Genomic DNA, 24,220 nt, shown 5'->3' on the forward strand with positions numbered 1-24,220 from the left:
GGCCAGTCTGGCTGTGCCCCCTCCCAGCTTCTTGTGCACCTCCAGCCTTCTCAGTCAGTAGAGCATGGGAAGCTGAAAAGTCCTTGACTAGTGTAAGCACTGCTCAGCAACAACTAAAACACCAGTGTGTTATCAACATTGTTCTCCTCCTAAATCCAAAACACAGCACTGTACCAGCTACTGGGAAGGAAATTAACTCTATCCCAGCCGAAACCGGGACACTTTTGTAGATGTTTGTGCAGCGCCTTGCACAACAGCAACTCCCAGTGCTAGATGTTAATAAGTTCAGGTCTTGCTCTTTGCACTATGGAGGAGAAGAAACACTCGATATGTCTCTCTCTCTCTCTCTTTTAGTAAGGGTAATTCTGGCTAAGTAAGGTGACTCTAACTGTGTACCCAGTTATGCAGCTGGCTTCAGTGGGAAGCAGCCAGTATCCCTGATGCAAAGCTGCACGAAGGACAAAATCTCCTTGGGTTAAATTAAACGTGGCAGGTAGCAGCCACATGGCAAAGCAGAAGCCAGCTCACCTGCTCCACCAGTAAGAGTTTGCTAAAGCGAGAGTGCGATGACCAGAGCAAATGCTGGCGCTGGCACCCTGATGACTCAGTGGTTCTTGGCAACAAACTCGCCAAATGGAAGAAAAATATACTTTCAAATCTTTTCATTTCTGAAGCAAAGGATGACGTTGCTCTCAGCAATTTCTCACATAAACCCATTCTTGTGTGCTGTTCAAGTAACAGAATACTGAAGGTTACTCAAAATATGATTCAAGCAGAGCATATATTCATTTATAAACTGTCCAGAGTGAGTTCTCATGCCATATGCTCTGCGAGAGAAAATAGTTTCCACCTCACACTGAAAAGAAATTACTTGAGTGTGCACAACTGCTAGGCAAGGTCTGACGGCAGGGAGGGGACTAGGTGGTGTGGGAGATGGAGCTAGACAAGAGAGGGGTTTGTGGTTACTCTTTATTAGAAAGCACAAGATGGTTTTTCTAATTGCAAGTGTAAGGAGTTCACACTGCAAAGGACATTTCTACCTCATATTTTGTATTCTCTGATCGCTGTTGGGTACTTTGCATTTCGTGAATGGAAGAGAGAAAACTGGCAAGAAAGGAAATTGAGGAGAAAAAGATCTGATATACTGCAACGCACACTTAAAAGTGCACACCCCCCCATACTCTCCTCCCCCCGCCTTAGGGCTGGCTTTATCACATCCCAGCTCCTCAGATGGGAAACAGGCAAGTGAAGCATCAGCATCGCTGCTCCGGCACTTCCCAGGCCCCGCAGGTTACCCAGCGGAAAGCGCAGGAAAGGCAGCGCGTTTCATCAATACCCAGAAAGTCTGTTCCCAGGGAAAAGGATTTTATCCCTCTCCGAACTGAAGGACAGCTGAGGCAACACCTAGTGCTTATGACAAACCCTGCCCCAGCTGCTTCGCAGGCTGCACGCCGGCGGGGCTCGCAGCGGCACATCGCGGCAGAGGGCGGCCTTCCCGGCGGACGCTGGAGCTCAAGGAGCAAACCCAGCTCCGCGCCAGCATCCGCGGCCTCTGCACAACGGACAGGGCGTTGACACGCTCGCCCATGCAAAATCGCTGGGGAGACGTGGTGCTTTCAGTGGCAGGGTTGGAACAGGTGAAATAAATAGGGTTACTTTGCTGCCATACGCAGCAAAATACGGTAGGAGAATTAAGTTTTGTCCGTCTCTTCCAAAAGCAATCCTGAAGCATTCCCACCAGTGCTCCTGAGATTTCAGGCTTGCAAATTGGGCACAGACGAGCTACCCGGCTGTAAGAAACCTAACAGAGCTGGGACTGGAGTTGGAAAAAGATGGGTCCTTGTTTAATAGACAGTTCCTTATTTATACACACAGACAGTACCTATTGGGGTATTTTCCTGGCTACATTTGTGAAGGGCAGGGGTGGGGGATCGCTACCTGTAGGACAGCATGGACTGTCTGGCAAAACCCCCCCCACCTCATGCCCAAAGCTGTAGCTTACACACACAGCGATTTGCTACGGGCAACCTGGAGATATGCAGAAGACACAAGACGGTCGGTTTCCTTTCTGGTTTTAGCGGGGGGGGGGGGGGGGGGAGAAATTCGTAAGCAAAGAAGTAACCACAGAGTACAGGCTGCTTCTTGGTCCATACCAGCCTCTTACGGAACAGGTTAATCTACTGCACCTTGATTTACTCACCGCCACAGGCCTGCCTCGCCTACCTGGTTCTGTCAAGGATTTTCACCTTCCGAGATGTTTCAATTCACCAGTTGGTGTTTTACCGGAGCAAGAAAGCCTGTTCACAGGAGTATGGTTGCAGCTATTCAAATGTATCCCCGACACACACCACGCGCCAGCCTTTGGCGCTCGGCTAGCGTGGCCCCTTTCGCAGCTTCCCTAGGGGTGAAAATCCTCGCTGCCAATTCTTACGCCGTGCTGAATCTTTGTGCTTTCCTAGCCCTGCCTGCTTCACCTTCGTGTCTGGCACGTTTACAGAGCTAGGAAGCAATTTCCCCATCAAAATAGTTACCAAACTACAACTGCTTGTGAAATTAAATAAATTACAAGTCCTCATACACGAAAAAAAAGAAAAAAAAGGGGAAAAAAAACCAGACCACTGTGATGTCTCATTTACTTATAAAGGTACTTGCATACAGTCGAGATCTGATCTTGCAAGGTGCAACCTGAACGGGAATTAAAGGCAGTCAGACACGGCAGAAACAGTCCTTTAATGAATCGTGAGTAACCAGCTCCCTGCAAGTAGCGTCAGATCCTCACTGCTGGATTAGTGCATGCTTGACAGGATTTTCAGAGCATAATAGACAATGAAACACCACCAACATTTAATCGTCAGGATATACAATTACAAGGCAACTTAAAGATCCTAATTTGTCTCAATTTTCAAAACGAGGATTCACCCCCCCCCCCAAAGTGCCTGCCAGCTATTTCACATAAAGACTTTTAACCACATCTCCCAGCTCCGTCTAGAGCACTTTAGATTCTGATCAGTGTGAATTTAAAGCAAGAAGAATAAACACTCCAAACCAGAGCCACACATTTGCGGTACCGAGTCAGGCAGCGTCAGCGGTCTGCGGCAGGCGAGAATTATCAAAATGTACAGAAAAGCCAGATGTCACAGGGTGAGACAGTATAGTAAAGCCCATAAATATTCAAAATTATTTTTCCAGCATACATTTGTGATTCATAAAACGTGGAACTGTAATGAATTTCAAATGCCACATAAATGTTCAAATGCAAGATTTTCTCTGTGCTTTCATAATGTTTTAACAATATATGTCTGGGTTGCATAAAGTTTGCATTTAACTTGCAAAGGTGTGACTAAAACCCCAGTCTTTTAACCAAAATTACTGAATAAAAAGTAACGATTGCATTTTCAACCTTTTTCAAGTGAGAATTTATCTTCCTGTCGTGCACGCACAGGTGCTGTAAAAGGCTGCAGTACATTAGAACTGCTCTAGCAAGGGCAAGAGAGTGGGTAACTTTTTCTCTGAACACTTTTCATAGAGAGTAACAAAAGCTTTTGAACGAGGACTCCCTCTGGGGTGATACACTTCATCTGACAAGCATCACATCATCCTAGGTGAAGGAAGTGCAAAAGAAAAAAAGTGCCTGTTCCCCAGCATTTGAAATGCGGGAACATCGAGTAGGGTTGTTGGGGTTTTTTTTTAAATATCGACCTTTTCCATCAGACAGAGGCGAGGTTTGTTAGAAGGCAGACCTGGGATCCTGCCGCATCGCTCCTGGGGTCAGCGTAGCTCAAGAGTATCTTCCCAAACCTCTTCTGTGACTGTACCACGTGCACACGTCCACACAGTTGCAACTCCTACCCCCGACAGACCACTAATTTCCCTGCTACAGTGGGGAACATAAACCCCCTGTTACGACTAACTCAACCTCTCCCCCCTTTCCCAAATCACAGCATTTGAATAACCGTCTTAACCAAGACAAGAAAACATTTCAGGACAAACCAGTTTAAGGGTTTAGTCCTAAAAGATACTGAAGATCATCAATTCTCATTGTTTTCATGTGTAAATTGGTACTTTTAAGCCACCTCTCTAGTGTAATCTCCAGGTGCCATTATTTTAAGACACATTGTGAAGTAGGAACTATTGAGAAAGTTGAAGGAAACACTACTTTTCAAGATTAGACCTTAAGTTCAACCAGAACTAGTGAAAACTTGAATGGATGTAGTAATTCGCAAGGGGGTTTATATTTTTCTATGTTGCTTTTGTGTTTCCTCTTCTTGGAGATGCATCGTATATTTTGCAACAAGTTGTCCCAGGGACAGTACAGGTTCTCGAAAAGGCATATACACAAACATTATTTAGGACATCGAGAAATACAATCGGTCTTTGTAGTGCATTTAGAAAAACAAGCTCTTTGGAACATTAACTATAACATCGCAAAAGTATAGTATAATCACGATCAGTGTTCTAATATTTGTTAATGCGAATTTTGATGTACAAATAGATCTCCTACACATTGTGGTCATTTGACCTAAATTACACTGTGTAAATTACTCATATTTTAGGTTTGCTACTAACTACTAGAGTTGTAACTGAGCACGCCATGGATGGACGACAATGCGCAGTACTTGGAAAAGTACAGAAACATGACCCAAACTTCAAAACCACAGAAAAATCTGTCAAAACAGGCTGGCAAAAACTTCATTATGCATTAAGCACTGAGCAGCGTTAAATCCGAGCATACAGTGGAAGAACCCATGCACAGAAGTACAAGAACCGTGTGAGCTAGGGGACTGAAAAGCACGGCACAAGGACGAGGTGTGGGATGGGCTGCCATGTTTAGAATTAAACTCGACACGAACAGAGGTGGTAAAGAAACAACCCCAAATGATTACTTACAAAATGGCCGTGGGGTTTTTTTTTCCACATGTATATGTTTAATGAACATATAATCTCCACTCTTCATTTTTGCCAAAACAGAACAAAGGACAGTGCTTAAACCACTTTCTCTGAAATCCAGTTTGGTTACAGAATACGCAAGTGTTTCAGTATCTTCCCTCAGCACTTTATCCTGTCTACGAGAGAGATGATAATGTTAACCAAAAGCTCTACAAAGATAACAAATGTAGAGTCTGCCTTCACTGTCAGAAACACTTACGAAAAATATTACTGAGAAGAAAATTTCAAAAGTGCTTTAATATACAGAATGAGTGGCATAGATTTATGGGGCTTATTTTAAAGAGACAGCCTTTATTTAAAGTACTTTGTTTTGTAGATCTTATAAAGTAAACATTACAATACTTTTTCAGAAATATATTAAAATTGTTTAAATTTAAAAGGCAATTCCACTGGCTGATGGATATTTTTAAAAAAAAAAAAAATCTAACAGAAACAGGCAGCTCAACTAAAACTAGATTCTAAACATTCTGTTTTGTCATTCCATCTCCTTTAAAACAAACAAACAAACAAAAAGGTATTTTTCACCCAGACTTCCCTTACAGCAATAAGGCAACTCCAGGAGGTCTGAATGAGCTCCTTGGAGATTACAGATACTGTAACTGGCTGCTCCTCATGCTTTATAACACCCAAAGGTGCAACTATCCATTAATCACAATCACATTTGTGCATTAAAATATAAAACTTAAATTACAGATTTAAAAAATATTACTAATAGACTTCCCTATCATAAAATGTTTTACATTTACAGTACTTGAACTATTTCAGTTCTGGGTTGATGAGGTTTAAGCAATTTACCACTGCAAGAGTTAGACTCTGGAGCTCACAAACAGCACAACCCAACCAGGGGCAGCAATAGTCGGTAGAGTCATAGTGCAAATCAAAATAAGGAGTGCAGGATTGCACTAGCTGTTTACATTTCTAAAATATAAATGAACAAGACGAGATCTTATATTGTACATGCAATAAATTATAGTAAGCATATGACAATGGGGCTGGGGCACTCTACAATTTTAGTTGGTGTACCAGAGTTGAAGCCTGTGAAAGATAGGACTCAGTAAACAAAACATTTCAAAGCTCTGTTGTCATAGCACTTGAACTATGCTTTCATGCTTTGTACTTCTGCTTCCCCGTCTCGCTGATCACACAGATATGCTGAAACAAAGTAAAATAAAAAGCTCCTGTTAGAAAAGTAATGTAAGAGACCAGTGTTTTACATATGTATTCAATAATTCTGAAAACAACACAAGCATGATATACACGTTTCCATACAAAAGAATCTTGTATACTAGGCAGAACAACTTAAGCCTTTCTTTGTCTAAAAATCTCAACATTGCCTTCCTTCTCCTCCCTCTAGTTATCCCACCCAGTGTCTGATGTAAGGTTGGTGAGACCCAGATGAAGAAGTAATGACTTAGATTAAAAAGTGAACCCCTTTTAACTTCCAAGGTCTCTCTTCTCCAATTCTTATATAACTACGCAAATGCATTTATTTGTTGTAGACATCTGGTAAGATAAGAAATAACGTGAAGTTTGTGTGAAGTTTCAAAGTTGACAGGAGATGCGTAGCCTCCACTCTGCATGTAGCAAAATAAATTTTAGTTTCGTAAGAGCTCCAAAACACTGTCCTGCTGCTCTAGGGTTTGCCCTCATCGGTGCATCACCAGCGGAACAGATTTGCACAAGAGGTATGATTTACAGAGGAGGAAGAGTGATGCAAGGAGACTTCCCTTCCTTCCTCCTCCCTAGTTTTAAATGGACAAAAACATACGGGAAAAATTACTTACGTTCAAATCTCTAAAGTATTCATTGTAATCTAGGGCGTATCCCACAACAAATTTGTCTGGCACTTCAAATCCAACAACTGAAAGAGACCATAAGTCACCCAGTATGTTAGAAAAGAACTTCCTAGAGTTCACTAGACCTTTTTACAGAGACAATCTGAAATTTTATAGATATGTATGCATCCTAACTCACTTTATTTCTTCCACTCAAGTATCCTCAGATTAATATTTGAACTATTTTAAAATTTTAACTTACTTTGTTGACTTATTTCATCAACTAAAGCAACATTAAATAGATGTATTTATTGGTTCCCACGCAGCAGCATGGTGCTAGCATGCAGTCTGCAAGAAACGAATGGAAACACTTAAATCTACAGACAGGGTATTATTATCAGAATGTAAAATTCCTTGAAGAATTCCTGCAACTTTGTAAATACATAGAAAAAGAGCCGATACTTCCCAGCACTTCCTGCATGCTTGACGTGCCAGTGCAGAAGTAGTGGAACTGGTGAGCACAGCACAAGTCAGCCTCACAGTGTCACTCAAAAGGCAGCACCTCTGGGAGCTGGACCTGCGCCTTGGGTAGGGCTGCAGGAAGGGTACCCAAAGGCATACCAAGTAGGCAGGTTCAGCCGTCAGCTCCTTCAAAACTATGGGTGTGCAAGTCCAATAAGACTCTCTGTGAAGGGCTGGGAGGATAACGTGAATGTCAGAACCACAGTTACTGCAGAGAAACCAATCCTTCGTCTTTGAGTAACTGCCCAGATGAACTCCACTCTTGCGACTCACAGGCCATGACCCGATACGTAGGAAAACGCTATGACTGCAGGACAGCGCTGCTAAAGCACGTCTTAGATCCTGATCCCTTGGTATAGACAATAGTGAAGAGCAAAGGGCACTCTGTTCTTTATGGAGTCACTTGCAGGTTTCAGAAACAGGTGGGGGGGGTTGTTGAGTTGTATTGTTTTTTTCTTCTCCCAGAGAAGCTGCCTAAAAAGAGCACATCAGCTATTCCACAGACTGTCTAAACAGCTCTAGCGGGACAGTTTGTGGGCGGTCAAGCAGTTATCAGTCCAACCTGTCCACACACACTATAAAACGACTAAAAATATAAAATTATATAAAATATAAGGTAATATAAAATTTCCAAATTACTTTCTCCCCTCATGCTAAAATGAAAGACTCCTGAGCACAGGAAAGCTCCGGTGGTTTTTCTCTCCCTGGCTACAATGAGGGTCCATAAGGAAAATAAGGAGATAAATCATATAATCCAATAGAAAGGCTGTGTGCATTTTTTGAAAAATTACGGCAATGTTTAGCGTCTACTTGGCCTCATAATACAGGGATAAAATGGAGGCCCAGCCATTACTGCCTTGTTGTCTCTTCTTTCAGAGCTCATGTGTCCTGCACTGAACAGGTTGCCTCTGCGGACAGATGGCAAAACAAGTCATCTGCTGCAAGATGCTCAAAAGGCAGACCATTAACCCAGCTAAGCCTATAATAAGATCTCAGGAAGGAGGGGCATCCTTGACTGAGGGGAACACCTCAATTAGGCTTTTAAGGCACTGAAAAATTTCAGTTCCAGAATATTGTACAACCTTGGAAAGGAGGAGTCAGAGGATGCAATTCTGCTGCTAAATTTACTCCACTTCCATAGTGAAAGTACATGGTCCAGATTAACAGGATTTTAGCCTCTGGAACAGGGTTAAAACACATAGCCCTTCCCAAGGCAAGAGGAGCCGTCACTCTGGTACCACTGTCTGCTCTGGATGCTATTCCTTTCTTTCTGGCCTCGGGACAGACAGGAGAAGACAAGAAGGGATAATTCAGATGTCTAGACATAACTGGTTTTGTGCCAACTTAGGCATCTTATCACTGTAAACTTTTATCAGACCTGCTACCCCGTGTGGTCCTCCCACATTCCTGGGGACTTCCAAATGGCATGAGGTGGCTAGGTTCACCCGAATCACTCCCAAAAGTGTCAAAGGTGAATCCAGCAGATTCTGCTGACCAAAGCATTTGACTACATGCAAGCTTGGAGAATTTGCATAGGAAAAGGGTGTAACCTGGACCAAAATATCAGTTTGCTTTTCATATAGTAAAATGTTACAAAAAGTTAAGAAAAAAAGGATCAGACCAAATCCAGATTAACTCTGCCAAAATACATTCCAAATATTTAAATTCCCTAAATAAGAGCAAAATCTATCAAGAATCATTAGTGAAAGCTTATTTGGAACATCCTTGGACTTTGACCAAAGGGTACACAATACAGTGACATACTTTTAAAAATTAAAAACAGTTGTCAAAAAGTCACTTACAGTCTGGCCGATATCCCACACTTCGAGGAGTTCTTTTTACCAACAAACTGTCAAATAAAACCAATGTAAAACTGAAACATGGAAAAGCACTGGGTACAGGTACAAATCTATGAGACTGTTTTGATGACAGACAAGCTGAATTTGGCCTAAATGTGCATAACTGAAAGCATAACTACACATATGTTAAACTATTATTTTATTTGCAGGTGCAGCTGATCATAATGACAAAATCAAAACTTCCTAGAATAATGAATGGTTCACAGCCTAAAGGATAACTAACAGGTCTGCAAGCAAGAGGCTAGGAGATACTGATCTGGATGGATTTTCATTGCAAAAAGTGACTTAGTGGGGTTTTATGTCTGTTAGGAACTTCAGGCACAATTTAGCTTATAGGTGAAGAGGTGACAACTTGGATCTGGCCAGACCAACTGAGCTCTTTTCAAAAGCATTAGTATTATGAAGCAAAAGTTCAGCTGCTTAAATGCAACCTCAATTGCGGTTGCACAGCATGTCCTCGACTGTTTTTCATTGGCAGTACTAATTACACCCATAAAGAAAGTGTAATTGGTTCTGATGATCAGGTGATACAAACCAGCTCCACTTTTCCAGAATTAATAGTCAGAGGTGTAAAAAGCACGGAGATATAGAGTTGTGGGTATTGTAGTAGAGAGAAATGCCTTGCTAGTTTGATTCACTCATTATTCAGTTGAGCACTTCTACCTCTTAGAAGACAATCCCACAGGCCTGACATTTGTCTGTCTTTGCCACACAGAGTCTTTGGGAGGAAAAGAAAAGGTGGTCGATGGCTGAACGTAAAGACAGAGGTCAGCATAACTCTGTGCATTAAGCACAGAACTCCTTCCCTCCTGGATCACCCGTGAGGGCAGGGCTTCATTTGTCAGAGTCACAGTTTCAATTTTAGACAGTTACTGGAACTTCTAGTTGTGAGGCCTAATTTTTGAGAATTGGTGTAGGATTTCATCAAAGAAGCCCCAAAATCGTATTAGCATTAATTCACATCTCCCTGCAACAACTGCTTAATTGTCAGAGAGAAAGAAAATTAAGAAGAGAGGCAAGTGAAGTAACTAAGAACATTACACTTAAGAGTATCTAGCATGATCATGTTTACCTGCTCAGGTCTTTGGCAGACCCAAATTACTGCAACAGCTTTAAACTACAGGAAACTGGACCTTGCTCATACTACGTTATATTCATGATGTACACTGCAGTGTTAGGGCACTATTCACTGACAAATATTTAAAATTTGGCACACTTAATCTGGCCAGGGAGAAATCCTCAACAACCTCACCTTCAGCAGGTCACCTCCAGATTATCAGCAAGAAGAGCTGTTCTCGTACATCTAACAACTGCTTTGACATTGCTATGGCAACACAACTGATTAGATATTACACACAGCTCTGCTTTATCTCTAATCCCCAGCAATCATTATGCTTTTATTGTAAAATACACAACCACAGCATAGCAGCATAAAAGATGCAATTTGAAAAAGAAGTAGGAAGAATATTGATATTGGTTAATAATATATTATCATCCTCAACATTTCTTGTTAGTTGTAAGTTATTTAATTATAAAATGTTTTGAAACTAATTGATTAAAGATGTAACTAAGTAGAAAAGCCTGGAAGAGCATATGGCTGGGTGACTCTCACAGAATGACCTCTAAAGCTCAGCTGCACTATGCACACTACACAAACAATTATGTTAGTGTGCAAACTAATTTAATTCTACAATTAAAGAAGGTAAACTAAAAAAAGTCTCCATTGCACAGGTACACCACTGCAGTATACTGAAATTGCAGATAACGAAAGCAGAAACAAACACGTTTGGATAGATACTACCACTAGTAGTACAACCACTGATTTTTTTTTTTATCCCCATCTCTAGTAAAAGTCTACATTTATGAACGAAATTTGTGTTGAAAATACCTCTACCAACTTGAGAGGGTGTTTTTTTAAGCCCAAAAGGTTTAAATTCTTCCACATACTTCTAAACCTAACTTGGACTTCAGTGGTAAAACCCACAAACCTTACCATAATATGATAAGGCAAGACATGTACCAGGCACGCACAAGCTATCCCCTTCTGAAGCACTGAAATTCTTCCAGCAATAAAGGTTGGAAAGAACAGTGTTTCCACCAGCCTTAACGAACACATGTTCTCATAACAAGCAAGTGTGCTTTTGGAGTTTAAACAAATACTAAACTCCAACAGATCACATCATATATGACTCCTGCAGAAACGTTCCCTCCCATTTGTCTTCCATGGAAATGTACTCTATACCTTCCCCCCCCACCCCGTGTGTCCTTCTTAAGGTGAAATACTGCACAAATAATCATCATTAAAAATTTACCTGGCTACTTTCACCATCTTTGGATTGTACTGTTTAAGTAGAGACAGCAACGTTTTCATTGTTTTACCAGTATCAATTATATCCTGAAAATAAAAATCTCAAGTAAGAAAGAACACTAAACGTGTCAGAATAGCATTTTCAAGTTTCTACCACAGAAATTGCTCATCTGCAACAGCATGAAAATATGCCAAAATACTGTTCATAATCAAATACAGGTGACATGTAACACCATTGTTGTGCTTACACACCTATGCTCAGTAAAGTGATCACACACACATTAACTATTAACTATATTAACATATAGTTCTTAACTGCTGTGGGTATCTATGACTTTGAAAGCAGTGACTAAACTATAACCTTCTTGGCTCCTTTTGGACATTTTATGGCTTGTGCTCCTTGCAGCTATTAGACAAACAATGTTTAATTCGAATATGGTAAGAGTAACATTAGTCTTGGCGTTGAGCTCAGTTACAGAGACAGATGTCTACAACAGAAAGAAAATTAAGAAGGGAAAATAGGCAGAACAACCCATTATTGCAATTAAAGAAAAAGGAGTGTAATTTACATTACAGATCCAAGAAATAGCTAAAGAAATTGCACTGGGACTATCTGGGTGCAGTTCTAAAGTCTACATTCAAACACACTAAAATGAACTTTGACACACCATTTTAATTGCATACACTGCACGTATAAGCAGAAAAAAAAGAATATATGGCTTACAACTGAAGCATCAGAACTGGACTTCTCATTTTGACTGAAATAATCACATGATCTTTAGAGGGACGGTTCTTACCCTGGCCTGAAATCAAGTCTATTTGAAGTGAAGGAGGTAGATAACACAGAAGCAGCAATGTCCTGGTTTCAGCTTATTTTCCCATGACTCCCAATTAAAATAAAAATCAAACAAAAAACTCAACAGAGCACCCGTCAGCAATACAGTCTTTAATACTTAAAGCTTTTAATCATGGTTATAAACTCAAGAAAAGTTAAAGACATACAGATATATAGATAAAAATAAAAGTTGGCGAATAAACAGAAGTAGCTGCTTCCATATTCAAAAGAAAAATAGAACCTACTACTGATTTTGTACTGTGTGTTTATCTGTTTATTGGAGGTGAGCCTCCATTTTGTTCAGATTTTTTTGCATATTAAAGGAATGCTCTATAGAAAAGCCTAGTGCTCTGGTATACAAGATATTAAACCTACAATAAATGTGCATTTTTATTGTTCGACAATTAAAATGGTGATCAGTAAAAGGGTTCATATTTGACAGTGTATAAGACAAGTCACTGGATAGATGATTCACTGAACAAATGAGAAACTAACCTAGTTAGCTGTCTGGGACTTTAAAGACATACATTCATCTGAAATGGAGCAGATACATAATTAAATGCATCTGCCTATCTGAAGCAAAATATACTTCAAAGGACACCACTGGTCACACAGATGACTGCTGTATACATACTATTTTGGTAGGAGTTTTGGAACTGAATGTGCTTCCTGTGGAATAATATAACCTTCTCAAATTAAAAAAAAAACCAAAAAACCAAAAAACCATACATAAACACATTTTATGAGAGGAAACATCCTTCCCTTCGGCTGCTGAATTAGTTGCCATAGCTGTTTCTTTGCTTACAAACAAGCCATTTCCATTATTTGGAGCCTTAAGACATTATTAGATTGCACGTCCATCTTTCCTGTCTACTGCTGCTGCTTCCCTATCCCGAAATTGGCAATCTTACTCAAGAACATCCTTCCTCAAAGCAATACTTACTGAACATAAGCAACACTGTCCATCAAGAAAGAGGTATGAAAGCAAGAATTAAGCAACAGTACCTACTAGGAAATCCAACTGAGGTGTACTCTACCTGATATCATCCAAAGAACCATGACAAGACAGAGGAATGGGAATTTAGCAATTGCAAAATGCTAATTAGGAATTAGCGTTCTCTATGCCAATATTCTCTAAACAAATTATACACAGGGACATTGGGCTTAGATCTGTTTTTCACATATTTTAGGATATTCCTACCAGGAACTTCTTTCTACCCCTGCAGTTTAATTTCCTAGCTTGCTGTTATAAACCCAGAATAATAATATGCCTAATATCACCTAGTTCAGGCTACTTTTTAAAATTTAAAAATAAAATAAAAAAAAAAAGGAAGACATTTTAGAATTGACAGAATCTCAGAAAACTGACAGTAAATGCAAACAATTTTACATGGATATTTTCCTTGTTAAATTTGGCAGTGGAATGCAATTTGAGAATTCAAAACACAGACCATTTCAAATTCAGAGCCCGCTTGCAAAAGTCAGGCCTGGAATCAGAAGCTGGAAGCCTTGAAACCAGAGACTGTAGGTTTTCTGGCTTAAGAACAACTTCTATAAGAACACTTTTACCAGTCACACATTAGAACTTCAAAACACACCATTTCAAATTCAGAGCCCGCTTGCAAAAGTCAGGCCTGGAATCAGAAGCTGGAAGCCCCGAAACCAGAAACTGTAGGTTTTCTGGCTTAAGAACAACTTCTATAAGAACACTTTTACCAGTCACACATTAGAACTTCAAAGCGAAACATAATACTTACTTCTACAATCAGAACATTCTGGCAGGAAGAAAAAGAAAAAAAAAAAAATCAATTACTATCTAGAGAATATGCCATTTCTTACATATATTAATCTCTGTAACTTACTCATTTTCATTGCAGTTAAATATTTGTACCACCATTTATGTATGTTTACACATGTAACAACAAATTCTATGTAGTTAACATTTCTGATGCTCTAATAACAATTAGCAGGCAATAAGATTCTCCTCAACGTCTCATGCTGAGTACAAATTGATCTTTAAATAATTTAGACTTCGAGAATTCTAGATATATGCAAAAGAGATCACAACAGAGTCTACACAATTCATATTCTTGTCATGCAAAGAGTGTCATACTGCAGAGACACGTACAATTCTGTCATACCTACATCCTTTATGTTGAACTGTGACATACATGCCTGAAAGATCACATATGTGTAAGGAGAAGGGGAAAATAATGTGTTCTGACAGAGCAGGAGGCACTGATGATTTAACCCCAGACATCTGGCTCAACGATCGCCATAGAGTCACTGGAGAAAAGCAGATTCCCAATTTACATTCTCCCATTTCCTTCTCTCTTCACTACCTGTAACGGGAACCCCAGCCCCTAACCTGGGCTGCACGTTACACATCTTGACAGTATGAATTCCCATCACTACTTCAGTGGAACACCAACACAGCAAATAAACAATGCCCCTCTCTTTTAAAGGTAGTTTGTAGACAACCACCCACACAAGATTATTCTTCTCAGGCACTGCAGAAAAACAAATCTCCTAAAACTTACTGATACTGAAGACGGTGAATAGGGTCTTTTTTGTTAAGTTCAGACTAAACTGATGGCTTTGGTGGGGCTTATCCACTCTCCTAGTATACAGTGGCGAATATTTAAGTGAAACTCTTTCATTTCATTTTTTTTAAACTCTATAATCTTCACACACTAAAACCATGCAGGTATGTGGGTTCTTTAGTGGTTTTGTTTGTTTTTAAACATACAAAGAGCCATACCTTTCCAGTTAAGGTTGAGAGGTCATCCCCACCAATGACTTTTATATCTCCAGTTGACTGATCATTCTAATAAGAAAGAGGAGGGTGAGCATTAGCATTACCAGAATTAAAGTAATTTTTCTTCCAGTAAATACCAAAACTGCAAAGTACATAACCAGTGAATGTTAATGCTTTCAGAAACAGCACCAACACCGTCTCTCTATTAACTAAGAAATTAGAAGTGATCAAATTCAAAGATGGTATTTCAGATTAAAGATTGTTTGACAAGAGATCTGCATAAACACAGGCACCATCTCTCATCTGTGACCATTATATATACATATGTATCTAAAAAGATATGATTTGCTATGCATTCCCTACAAATACGGAAATAAGACAAAAAGTGCTTCAATTTCCAAGCTGCATGCTGCTATATAGCTGGTAATTTACATTTTAAACTTTAATGCTTTAGAAAGCCTTACTCTTTGGATAAGAATAAGCAATCATAACAACAACAAGAATAGCCAGCAAACACGGCACAGATTAATATTTAGAAATATAAGCTACAAGAATAGCCAGAAAAGCTTATGTTTGCCTAGTTTACAACAAATATTAGTAACGATCAAATTACTTCTTATAGTAATTGTACAGCAACACAGGTACACCATCACTGCAACCCAGCAGTTTGCTTCAGTAAAACTAAACTTTGATACAAACGTAAATGAACTGTTACATAGGAAAGTTAAAACCAGCTGCTAGGAGCGCTTCAAAGACCTTTGCAGTTTATTTAAAGTCATTCAACTGACTCTAAACCTTGACAGCATCTCACAGTTCATATAGGATAAGATATGCTTATTATTGTACTACTTACAAATGATGACATTATCCTACAATTTAATCATTTCAGTCAAAGGTTAGTATCGCTTATCAATCTTTATTCTTGTAGCTCCTTACCACGTATCTTCCTTTTAGAAAAATGGTAGCATTTTGCTGCTGCACCTTGAAGCCCAAGCGTGCTGCACAACTACGCAGACATGCAGCAAAAGAGCAGTTCCTTCCCAAAACCCAGAAATGACAGATGCAATAGAGAGGGGACCACAAGGGAACAGAGAGACAGCCACGTACAGCTTCCTGTTTTTACAGCCCCACGAAGACAGATAATCGTGCTATATGAATCGTACGCAAAAACTAAAACTGTTATCACAAAAAAGGGGAAACAAATGATTTAAGAGAGGCACACACCAAGTACACAATAAGTAATGCTGGGATGACAGTAAAGAGAAAACTTATTCAAATCCTTTGGACAGTGATGTCAACGATCTGGGATAAAAAGCACTGACAGCTCTAGGTATGTAAAACCAGATGATAAGACTAACATACTTTCCTTTTAAGATTCCTATGACACATTTTAAAAAAAAAAAAAAAGTAAATTCTTAGAAAAAGTATCTTTTCAGTCTTATCCCATGGTTTGTGTTTTAAAGAAAACATTAGTTTGAGTTATACCACTCAAATTGCACTGAAGTGCCATGTTTCATTACTATAAGGAACATTCATTTCTGATAAATAGTCAACTGTTTCAGTGCTTCTGTAACAGTGCAAACAATAACTAAACCGAACAGCATCAAAGTCACTGTGTTGAAAAAGTCCAAAACCAAAGATGTCCAAAATGATTGCTGTTTGACCCAGTAGATATACACACTGCTACTGAATGCCTGAAATAGTGGCTAGATCAACCACAAAAAATGTGATTCAGTTAAGCACTGTATTCATAAAGCTAAAGGACATTTCCTGTGTTCACCCTATCTTAAAATTATCTTAAATGACAGCTTCTTTAAGCTTTTCCTTGTTTATGTTACAGGATTCTCTCTTATCTGTTTCTACACTAATAGGAATTTCATCCTCCTTCCATGGAAGGATGTAAAAAAACATCATTCCTTACAAAACAACGACGGAGAAAGATGTTACAGGTATTTGTTCCATTGAAATTACGTGTATGGGTGACAGACTCGTACTCCTCGGTATATGCATAAGATCAGGTTCCAGATGATCTGTTTGGCTCCAAAGCAACACACTATACTCAAACAAGACTTCCACAAAACTGTAGGTTACTGTAAACCTTTGGATTATGCATATTGAAGTGTTTTTTCTCTGCTGATCATCATAATCTAACCTACAGAAACTTTCCTGCTCCTTCCCACCAAAAGCCATACAAATTGCTACACTTCTCAATGCAAAACCTAAATCTTCATTGGCATATAAACCTGCATTCCTATGCAGGTACTGAATTCCTGAGCAATTAAAGGATAAAAAACAGTTAACGAGTTTCCGACACTGGTTGTAACCAGATTTCCATTGGAAAGAACTTTGTTTAATAATTAAGCAATGTTTTAATTATCTTCAGGAGCATTATTTCTGATTTCAGTACGGGTAAGACTTTAATGCTTTGTGGTTTAACACATAAGAATTTTACTGTTTAGATCTGTTTTTACTGCCTCCCCATTGTCACTGCTGGAAAACAACAACGCTTTACAAGATTGCAACTCCTGACTCAAGTGACTCCAAGATCACCTTTTAAAAAGGCATTTTAAGTTCCTTACAGTATTTGCTGTAAGGCTTTGTTAACAGAGATCTTTCAGAATACTGCCATGACCAGCCTAACCAGAGTTTACCATGTACTTCACTGAAAATCCCTATTTTCCCAAGCAACAGTGCAACACATCCATTGTCTTTTGGCTGCCCTTCATGACTACATAAGCAATGCTTGCTCATTTCCAAGTTTAAATGCGGGAGACTGGTGAAAAGCCATTCTTCTTGTAGCACAAACAAAATAAACTGTTTGTCAAGAATACCGAGATCTGGGTCTGTTCACAAACACTATCTTTCCATTTCTTAACAGCTTGCCAAATCATTAAAATTCATCTGTAAGGACTCGGAAAGCTGGAGTTACAAGCAAAGTTTAATCACAGCTTGATCATATCAGTATTCTTAGAGAATTATTTTTGGGTGCAGAACAGTATGAACTTTGCATTGCAAGACAAAAAAACCCCCATACGCTTGTAAATATTAAATGATCGGTTTGAAACAAGAATAGAACCTCAATTACATCAATTTCAGAACCATTACACAAGTTCAGCTGCTTTGTTTATGCGACCAAGGTATTTTTAACATCTTTTATCCAGTCTGTAAAGGCAGGCAGCATGATCTAGTAATCGCATCCAAAGACAGTGACGAGAGCTAGCTCCACTTTCAACTGTCCATTACAGTTTGTGACAGTTTTCACATCACTAAACGCAGATCCCTCCATCTAGTAAAGCACAGATAAAAACTACAGAGCAGATTTAGCATTCTGACACTATTAGTGATGGAAGACCTAGTCAATCTGTTACATACATGTTCATGTTAGGACAATCTTATCCAGTCTGTCAAGTTATGCAATCTAAAGTACATAAGTCCGGATATTAATAACCACCTAAGAGAGTCCACAGAAATTAAATGCTCCACTGTAGTGGAGGCATCAGGTAACAGGAGCTCCTGACTCATCTAGAACAAGAGAACATTCTTTTATAGAATTGGCTGGCAAAACAAAAACCCCTGAAGCCAACACCTCAAGGAAAACATTCTGCTTAGATAGCTTTCTGTCTAAGTTTCTCCGCTTTTCTTTTCATCTACTCATTTTTACTACAAAAACAGGCTTTTAATTTCCATTAAACTTACTTTGCTGCTCACTCCCCTATTAATATCAAGGCACTGTAGTTCTGGGGAAAAATAAACAAAAGCAGCTGTAGTAAAGAAATGAACCAAAGCATGCCTAACACACCAGTATGAGCAAAGAAAACATGCATATAATAAGGCAGCCTTGCTTTTTAACTGAGGGGGGGGGGGGGTGTCAGGTTTCAAACCATTCCTCCAATAGTTTTTTCCAAGTTAGTCAGAAAGTGGAGTGAAAGGGTGTAGTCTTTATATCGTTTTTTAAACAAGCCAAGTAACTTATTGGAAGTGTTCCTTGAAGAAAGCAGAAGATACACAATTTCCTCACCAAAAAAAAAGGTGGGAATCATCATTTCCTGTTCTTTAACATACTATCCTGTAATAGAGACCTTCAGCTTTCTGTTGTGCCTTTTACAGGCAGAATATATGGACATGTGGTGGCTTAGTGGTTAAGCGGACTGGCGGCAGGAGCCTGAATCTTTTGGGGGGAGCACAAAGGAAGGGTGTCAAACAGCTCTCGCCCACTAATTTAAATACGGTGCACAAGCACAGAGAGTGCCTTGTGAGATACAACTAAAGTCTGGCACGAACCTTTCTGCCCAGCCTTGCCTTCTCGATAGAGAGCATAGCTAAATTACTGCCTCGTGTTCAGCAAATGTGAACGTGGTTTCCAGGTAACCCCTGGACAGCCAGCTGTGTGTATGCCTCAGGCAGCCAGGGCTGCTCGTCCTGCAAACGGACTTGACCAAAGCCCCACGCGGTTCTGGGCTTCGCCGTGAAACATTAACAGATCGCTCAACAGCAATCATGAATTTATGAAGTTCTTCGACAGTCCAAACTAAGTCTGCAAATAATTCCATCTCTGGTTTCACAGTTTAATGAAATGAAGGATGAGGTTGAGTTTCCAACTTAGTAACCTCTGTTTTTTTCTACTGGAATAGGCACTCGTCTGCAACTGCAACAAGTAGCCTATACTGCTGACTTGAACACAAAGTTGCTGAGACAGAACTAACAGCATAACCTTACAAAACAGTTTATTCCAACACTCTAAACTGAAACCAAAAAATGTAATTCTTTCCATGCTACAGATGGTCTTATGGAACAAATCACAAATACCATCCTGAAAACACGAGACTAGTATGTTAGTACTGTGTGCTTCCTGACTTACTAACAGCCATCTGCTGCTTCCTTTGACCTGCACAACATAACCTTGTGCTTCCTTCTACAAAACTTACACATTACCTCATGTTACAGAATGTTCAATTTCCCTATAAAGTTAAATCCTTGTGTTCAGAATGAAAATAAATTATTTTCCAAAAATGTAAACCCAAGGCAACCTATGCTTAGTCTTGAAAAGGTAGTGCCATATTCAGTTGCCACTAATCATAAATCTAGGTTTATGAATCTAGTATTTCCTCAAGGCCAAATACAATTAATTTTGTTCATTGTTTGGTTGAGCCAAACAAAAGATGAGATACGGAACTCGGGTATAACCATTTTTGCAGCTTTCAAGTCTTCCTGTCCAATGAATGATGTCTAAGCCACATAAAAATTCCTAGAATTAAATTTTTGTAACCATAGTTGCAGAGGAATCCTCTGTATTATTCTACAGCCACAGCTTTAGAGATGGGGTAGTGGGCAGAGAGGAAATTGTTTAACAAGTAAAGGACATGGAAAGGGTCTCTCTGCTCTGCATAAGGATTTTACTGGGCTGCGGAGATATCATGGTCTAAAAGAAAACAGATTGTATAATAAGGTAGAGAAAGAGTAAATTAGCTTGTGACTCTTAATTCCCTTAATTATTTGTTTAATATTAGCATATTCTGGCAGTAACAATATCAAACCACCTCTGTTAATAATTTGAAGTTAGTCAAAATTATATAAAAATTGCACAGTACTGCAGAGATACTTACACAATAACTCTTCAACCTAATGAAGTCGACAGTCATGGGGATTGATTTGTCACTGTTTCTGTTCAGTGCTTTGATGTAGTCTAATAAATCAGCAAAAAATTTATAGCCACCCTTGAGTACACAGAGTGCTACAATGTGGTGTCCTCCCATGCCCTTCATAATTTCTCGTGCCAGTCTCTCCGTCCTATACAAAACCAAGAAAGAGTTAGCTGTCATAACACATTTCATTTGCTTACTATAGAGCAGCATTTTATACTGCTAACAGTAGCAAACACATGCATCAAACTTGGAAACACATTTTGCTCGGAAATATTTGCCTACTGCTTCAGTCACTTTTACATGTTATTGGTCAACAAAGTTTTGCTTTTCAAGGTTAATCTAACAGCAGCACCGTCAAACACCTTTGTTTTCATACGTCACACTCAGCCAAAGCAAATGTGAACACCCTGAAGCTGTTTCCCTGTCAGATGTGCGACATGAAGGTGTGTTTTCTCCTTCCAAAGATAGGTTCAGCTTCCATGCAAGGGGCAACGTAAGCTAACACAACAAACAGGCAGTAGCCCTCACTAACTGAGGAGCAAGAAAATTCTCAAATTGTAAACTAAAGAGTTTTTGTTTATTTGCCAAGCTAGAATGCCAGAAATTTGTCCTAACTGCAAAATACAATACCAACGAAGCAGAGCAAGAGAACACTGCACCGTTCTTCTGCAATCATTCTTTCTAAATTTATCTTGTAATTTATTTTAGAAAGCATGGTATGTATTTATTGTGTGCCAGCTGACAGCACGTTTCTCAGAGAAAGTCTACCATTATAAACTTTACGTCAATTACTTAATGACATGTACTTTGTCCAATTTTTTCCTCTATATGAACTTCCAGTGCAGTTTTTACAATATTTAAAAAAAAATTATAGGAATGTTTATTATATCTAATCAAACAGGACCACGCAAAAATCTAGATGCATTCCTATTCACAAGATCTCCAGGAAGATCCACCCAGCACCACTCTTAAATGGTTCTGTCTCTCCAACAACTGCTTCACCGAATTTGTTGTTCATTCTCTTAAAGGGAATTAGCAACTATCAAATACAAAGTAAAACAAAAATGCCTTGTAGGCTTATGCACCCACTTCTGATCACACGAGATAAAACTTCCACAGCACATCACAGATTTCAGCAACCACACAAGTGACAGATTCATATTTGCAGAGGCTAATGTCTTTCCCAGAAGGTAGGAGAAAGCTGGATATTACTTATCTACCATACGAACATGAGAAAGTCTAAGATGATGTGATGAATAATTTACTTTTATTAACATCCTAAGGAAATTCAAGAGACTGTAATTGTTTTCAGACTGAACTGGCACAACAAATAACGTCTTCTAATTAGGTTTTAAGAAGGTAAAACATCAAAGAAACACTAGAAAGAAAGTTGTAGATTGCTACGTACCACAAAATCTCGCTTGAGAATTATGACAAATTTCCAAACAATAGCATAACTGCAAATGCACAAACTCTTGGAAGCCAAACAAGAAAGAGTTAATTAGTACTTGTACTTCTTAGTCTCTAATTAAATGTAATCCATTTAGACAGTCACCAGGCAGCAAAACTATCACGGGAAGATTGTTTATTCCAGCATCATGGAATCAGCTGGAGCAGTGTACTGTCTGAAGTCAAACAAACCTGTCCATGATGAGCCCATGAGGAATATAGACTTTTTCCAAATCATCTGCATAATGTTTAGGTATGCAGAACAAGTCCAGGTCGTAACCTTGTTCATCATCGCCAATCTGAAAAGGAAATAAGGTGAGATTTCTACAAAGCCTTATAGAAAGTCTGTGGTGAGAAACTACAAGTCCTTTGCTTTATTCAGTAAGCTATCAAACCCATTACACTCATCAGTATCACCTCACTTTCCCTCTCTATAAAAGCATTAGCCACACTGAACACAGCGTAAAGTGTAATCTAACAGAACCTACAGTTCATAAGAGTTGCTTGAAATACTACATGAGCTATTGTGTAATACAATGTGAGGAAGAAATTAAATCCTAACAACATTCTCCTACATCGGAGAGCGGGAGAATGAAGCTACTACACCTCAATGAATCTCTTTATTCCATTAAAAAAATAGTCAAGGAGCTTTTTAACACCTTTGATTTTCCTAGTGTAACACAAAACCTGCATTTGCAATTAAGCAAGCAGAGGTTTTGACACGGACATCTTCCAAATCTCCACAGCACCAAATCACAACAAAACACACAAGCCAGTTTTCAGGACAAAACAGCTACGTGAGCATGACAAGTTATGCTGCTGCGAAGCAAGCCTTCTCAGACCACTGTCTGCAAACCGTGGAGGTTCAAGATCTTTCAGAATCTGAAATGAAAGCCCTACTTCAGCAACCTGTTCCGCACGGGCAAATTCCCTGTATGAAACAGCCTGCAATATTAGCAAGTGAATATTAATTAGGACAAGGAATTAGCATATGTATACAATTATACGAAACACTGCTGAGGTTCAGGGCATACTGTCTCAACAGCATCAAGAATAGCCTTCCCTGAACCTTAACCCTGCTGCAACTTGAAAATGACAATGTGTTTTTTAATTACTTCACTCTATTTATGCAGCTGAACACTATTACGTGTAAAATGAAGTTAAGAATATCAGAGCAAAAACCGAAGCTTATTACTGACAGTTCACCAGGGCAAGCATTTTAAGTATCCATTTTGGCTACCGCTGCCCTTGCAGGACACAATCTTATTTCGGTGCCCAAGGAAGCACTTACCTGGCCAACTGTTTACAGGGTTTTTTGTTGCGTAATCCCTAATGAGCATTTCACATGGGGAATTTCATGAGTATTTCACCTTCCCATCCAAAACAGACCTTGTATGAGCTACCCACGCACCTGGCTCAGGCATGGAGTCCTTGCAATCCAGAGTGAGCTGTTATTTTAAGTAATGAGACATGTCCCTCCCAAAACACATGGTATTTTCCTGTGGTTCAGACCCATCGTTATACCTAGCCTGTCTACTAAACCTTCCTTTCTGCATTTGGTAGGGAACGGGCCCTTCTTACAGATTCTATCAGGTTTTTTATTAACTGCAGGGATTTACAGTCCGCAACCTTGCGGCCGGCACAGCTCTCAGCCATAAGACACCACATGTATTTCATGAGCACCCGGTACTGGCTTTAAAAAAATAATAAAAATGAGTATGTAAGAACCTTAGCAGATACGGCAACGATGCAAAAAAACATCCCCCGAATGCTCTTCCTCCGAAAATACATCCTAACTTAAACATTTAAGCGACTTACACCGCACTCCCGGCTCTCACTAACAAACCGGTGCCTCCCCAGCACGCCACGAAAAGCAACAGGAATAGGAAGTTGTGCCGCGCCGGTTCGTATCTGGTGGGAAGTTATTTCACCTTCGTTTCTGAGGCGGCAACTCCGGCTCTCCCCGCCGTCCTCCGGGTTTAAATCCTCCCGAGACGCCACCCGTGACCGCGAACCCACCCCCGCGCTGGCCGGCGGCGGGAGGGAGCACAGCGGCCCCGGCACCGCTCGGGGGAAGGGAAGGCGCCTCGGCCGGGGCTCAAGGTGACTCCGCGGGCCGGGCCGG

At 39.7% G+C, this 24,220-nt stretch overlaps 1 protein-coding gene across 1 annotated transcript in view; it reads right to left on the bottom strand.

The window, feature by feature from the left end:
• Positions 1 to 5,228: 5,228 nt before the first annotated feature.
• Positions 5,229 to 24,220, bottom strand: part of HPRT1 (hypoxanthine phosphoribosyltransferase 1) — a 19,685-nt gene continuing 693 nt past the window's right edge. The window contains exons 2-10 of the mRNA XM_009287639.2: positions 23,914 to 24,006; positions 22,288 to 22,394; positions 20,608 to 20,791; positions 15,008 to 15,073; positions 14,004 to 14,021; positions 11,416 to 11,498; positions 9,047 to 9,093; positions 6,732 to 6,808; positions 5,229 to 6,099 (exon numbers count right to left, since the gene is read on the bottom strand). Of these exons, the coding sequence (XP_009285914.1) occupies positions 6,052 to 6,099; positions 6,732 to 6,808; positions 9,047 to 9,093; positions 11,416 to 11,498; positions 14,004 to 14,021; positions 15,008 to 15,073; positions 20,608 to 20,791; positions 22,288 to 22,394; positions 23,914 to 24,006 (723 nt within the window). The 3' untranslated portion in view covers positions 5,229 to 6,051. The remainder of the gene's footprint in view (positions 6,100 to 6,731; positions 6,809 to 9,046; positions 9,094 to 11,415; positions 11,499 to 14,003; positions 14,022 to 15,007; positions 15,074 to 20,607; positions 20,792 to 22,287; positions 22,395 to 23,913; positions 24,007 to 24,220) is intronic.

The sequence above is a fragment of the Aptenodytes forsteri genome, unplaced genomic scaffold, assembly GCF_000699145.1.
Source record: "Aptenodytes forsteri isolate BGI_AS27 unplaced genomic scaffold, ASM69914v1 Scaffold265, whole genome shotgun sequence".
NCBI lineage: Eukaryota > Metazoa > Chordata > Aves > Sphenisciformes > Spheniscidae > Aptenodytes > Aptenodytes forsteri.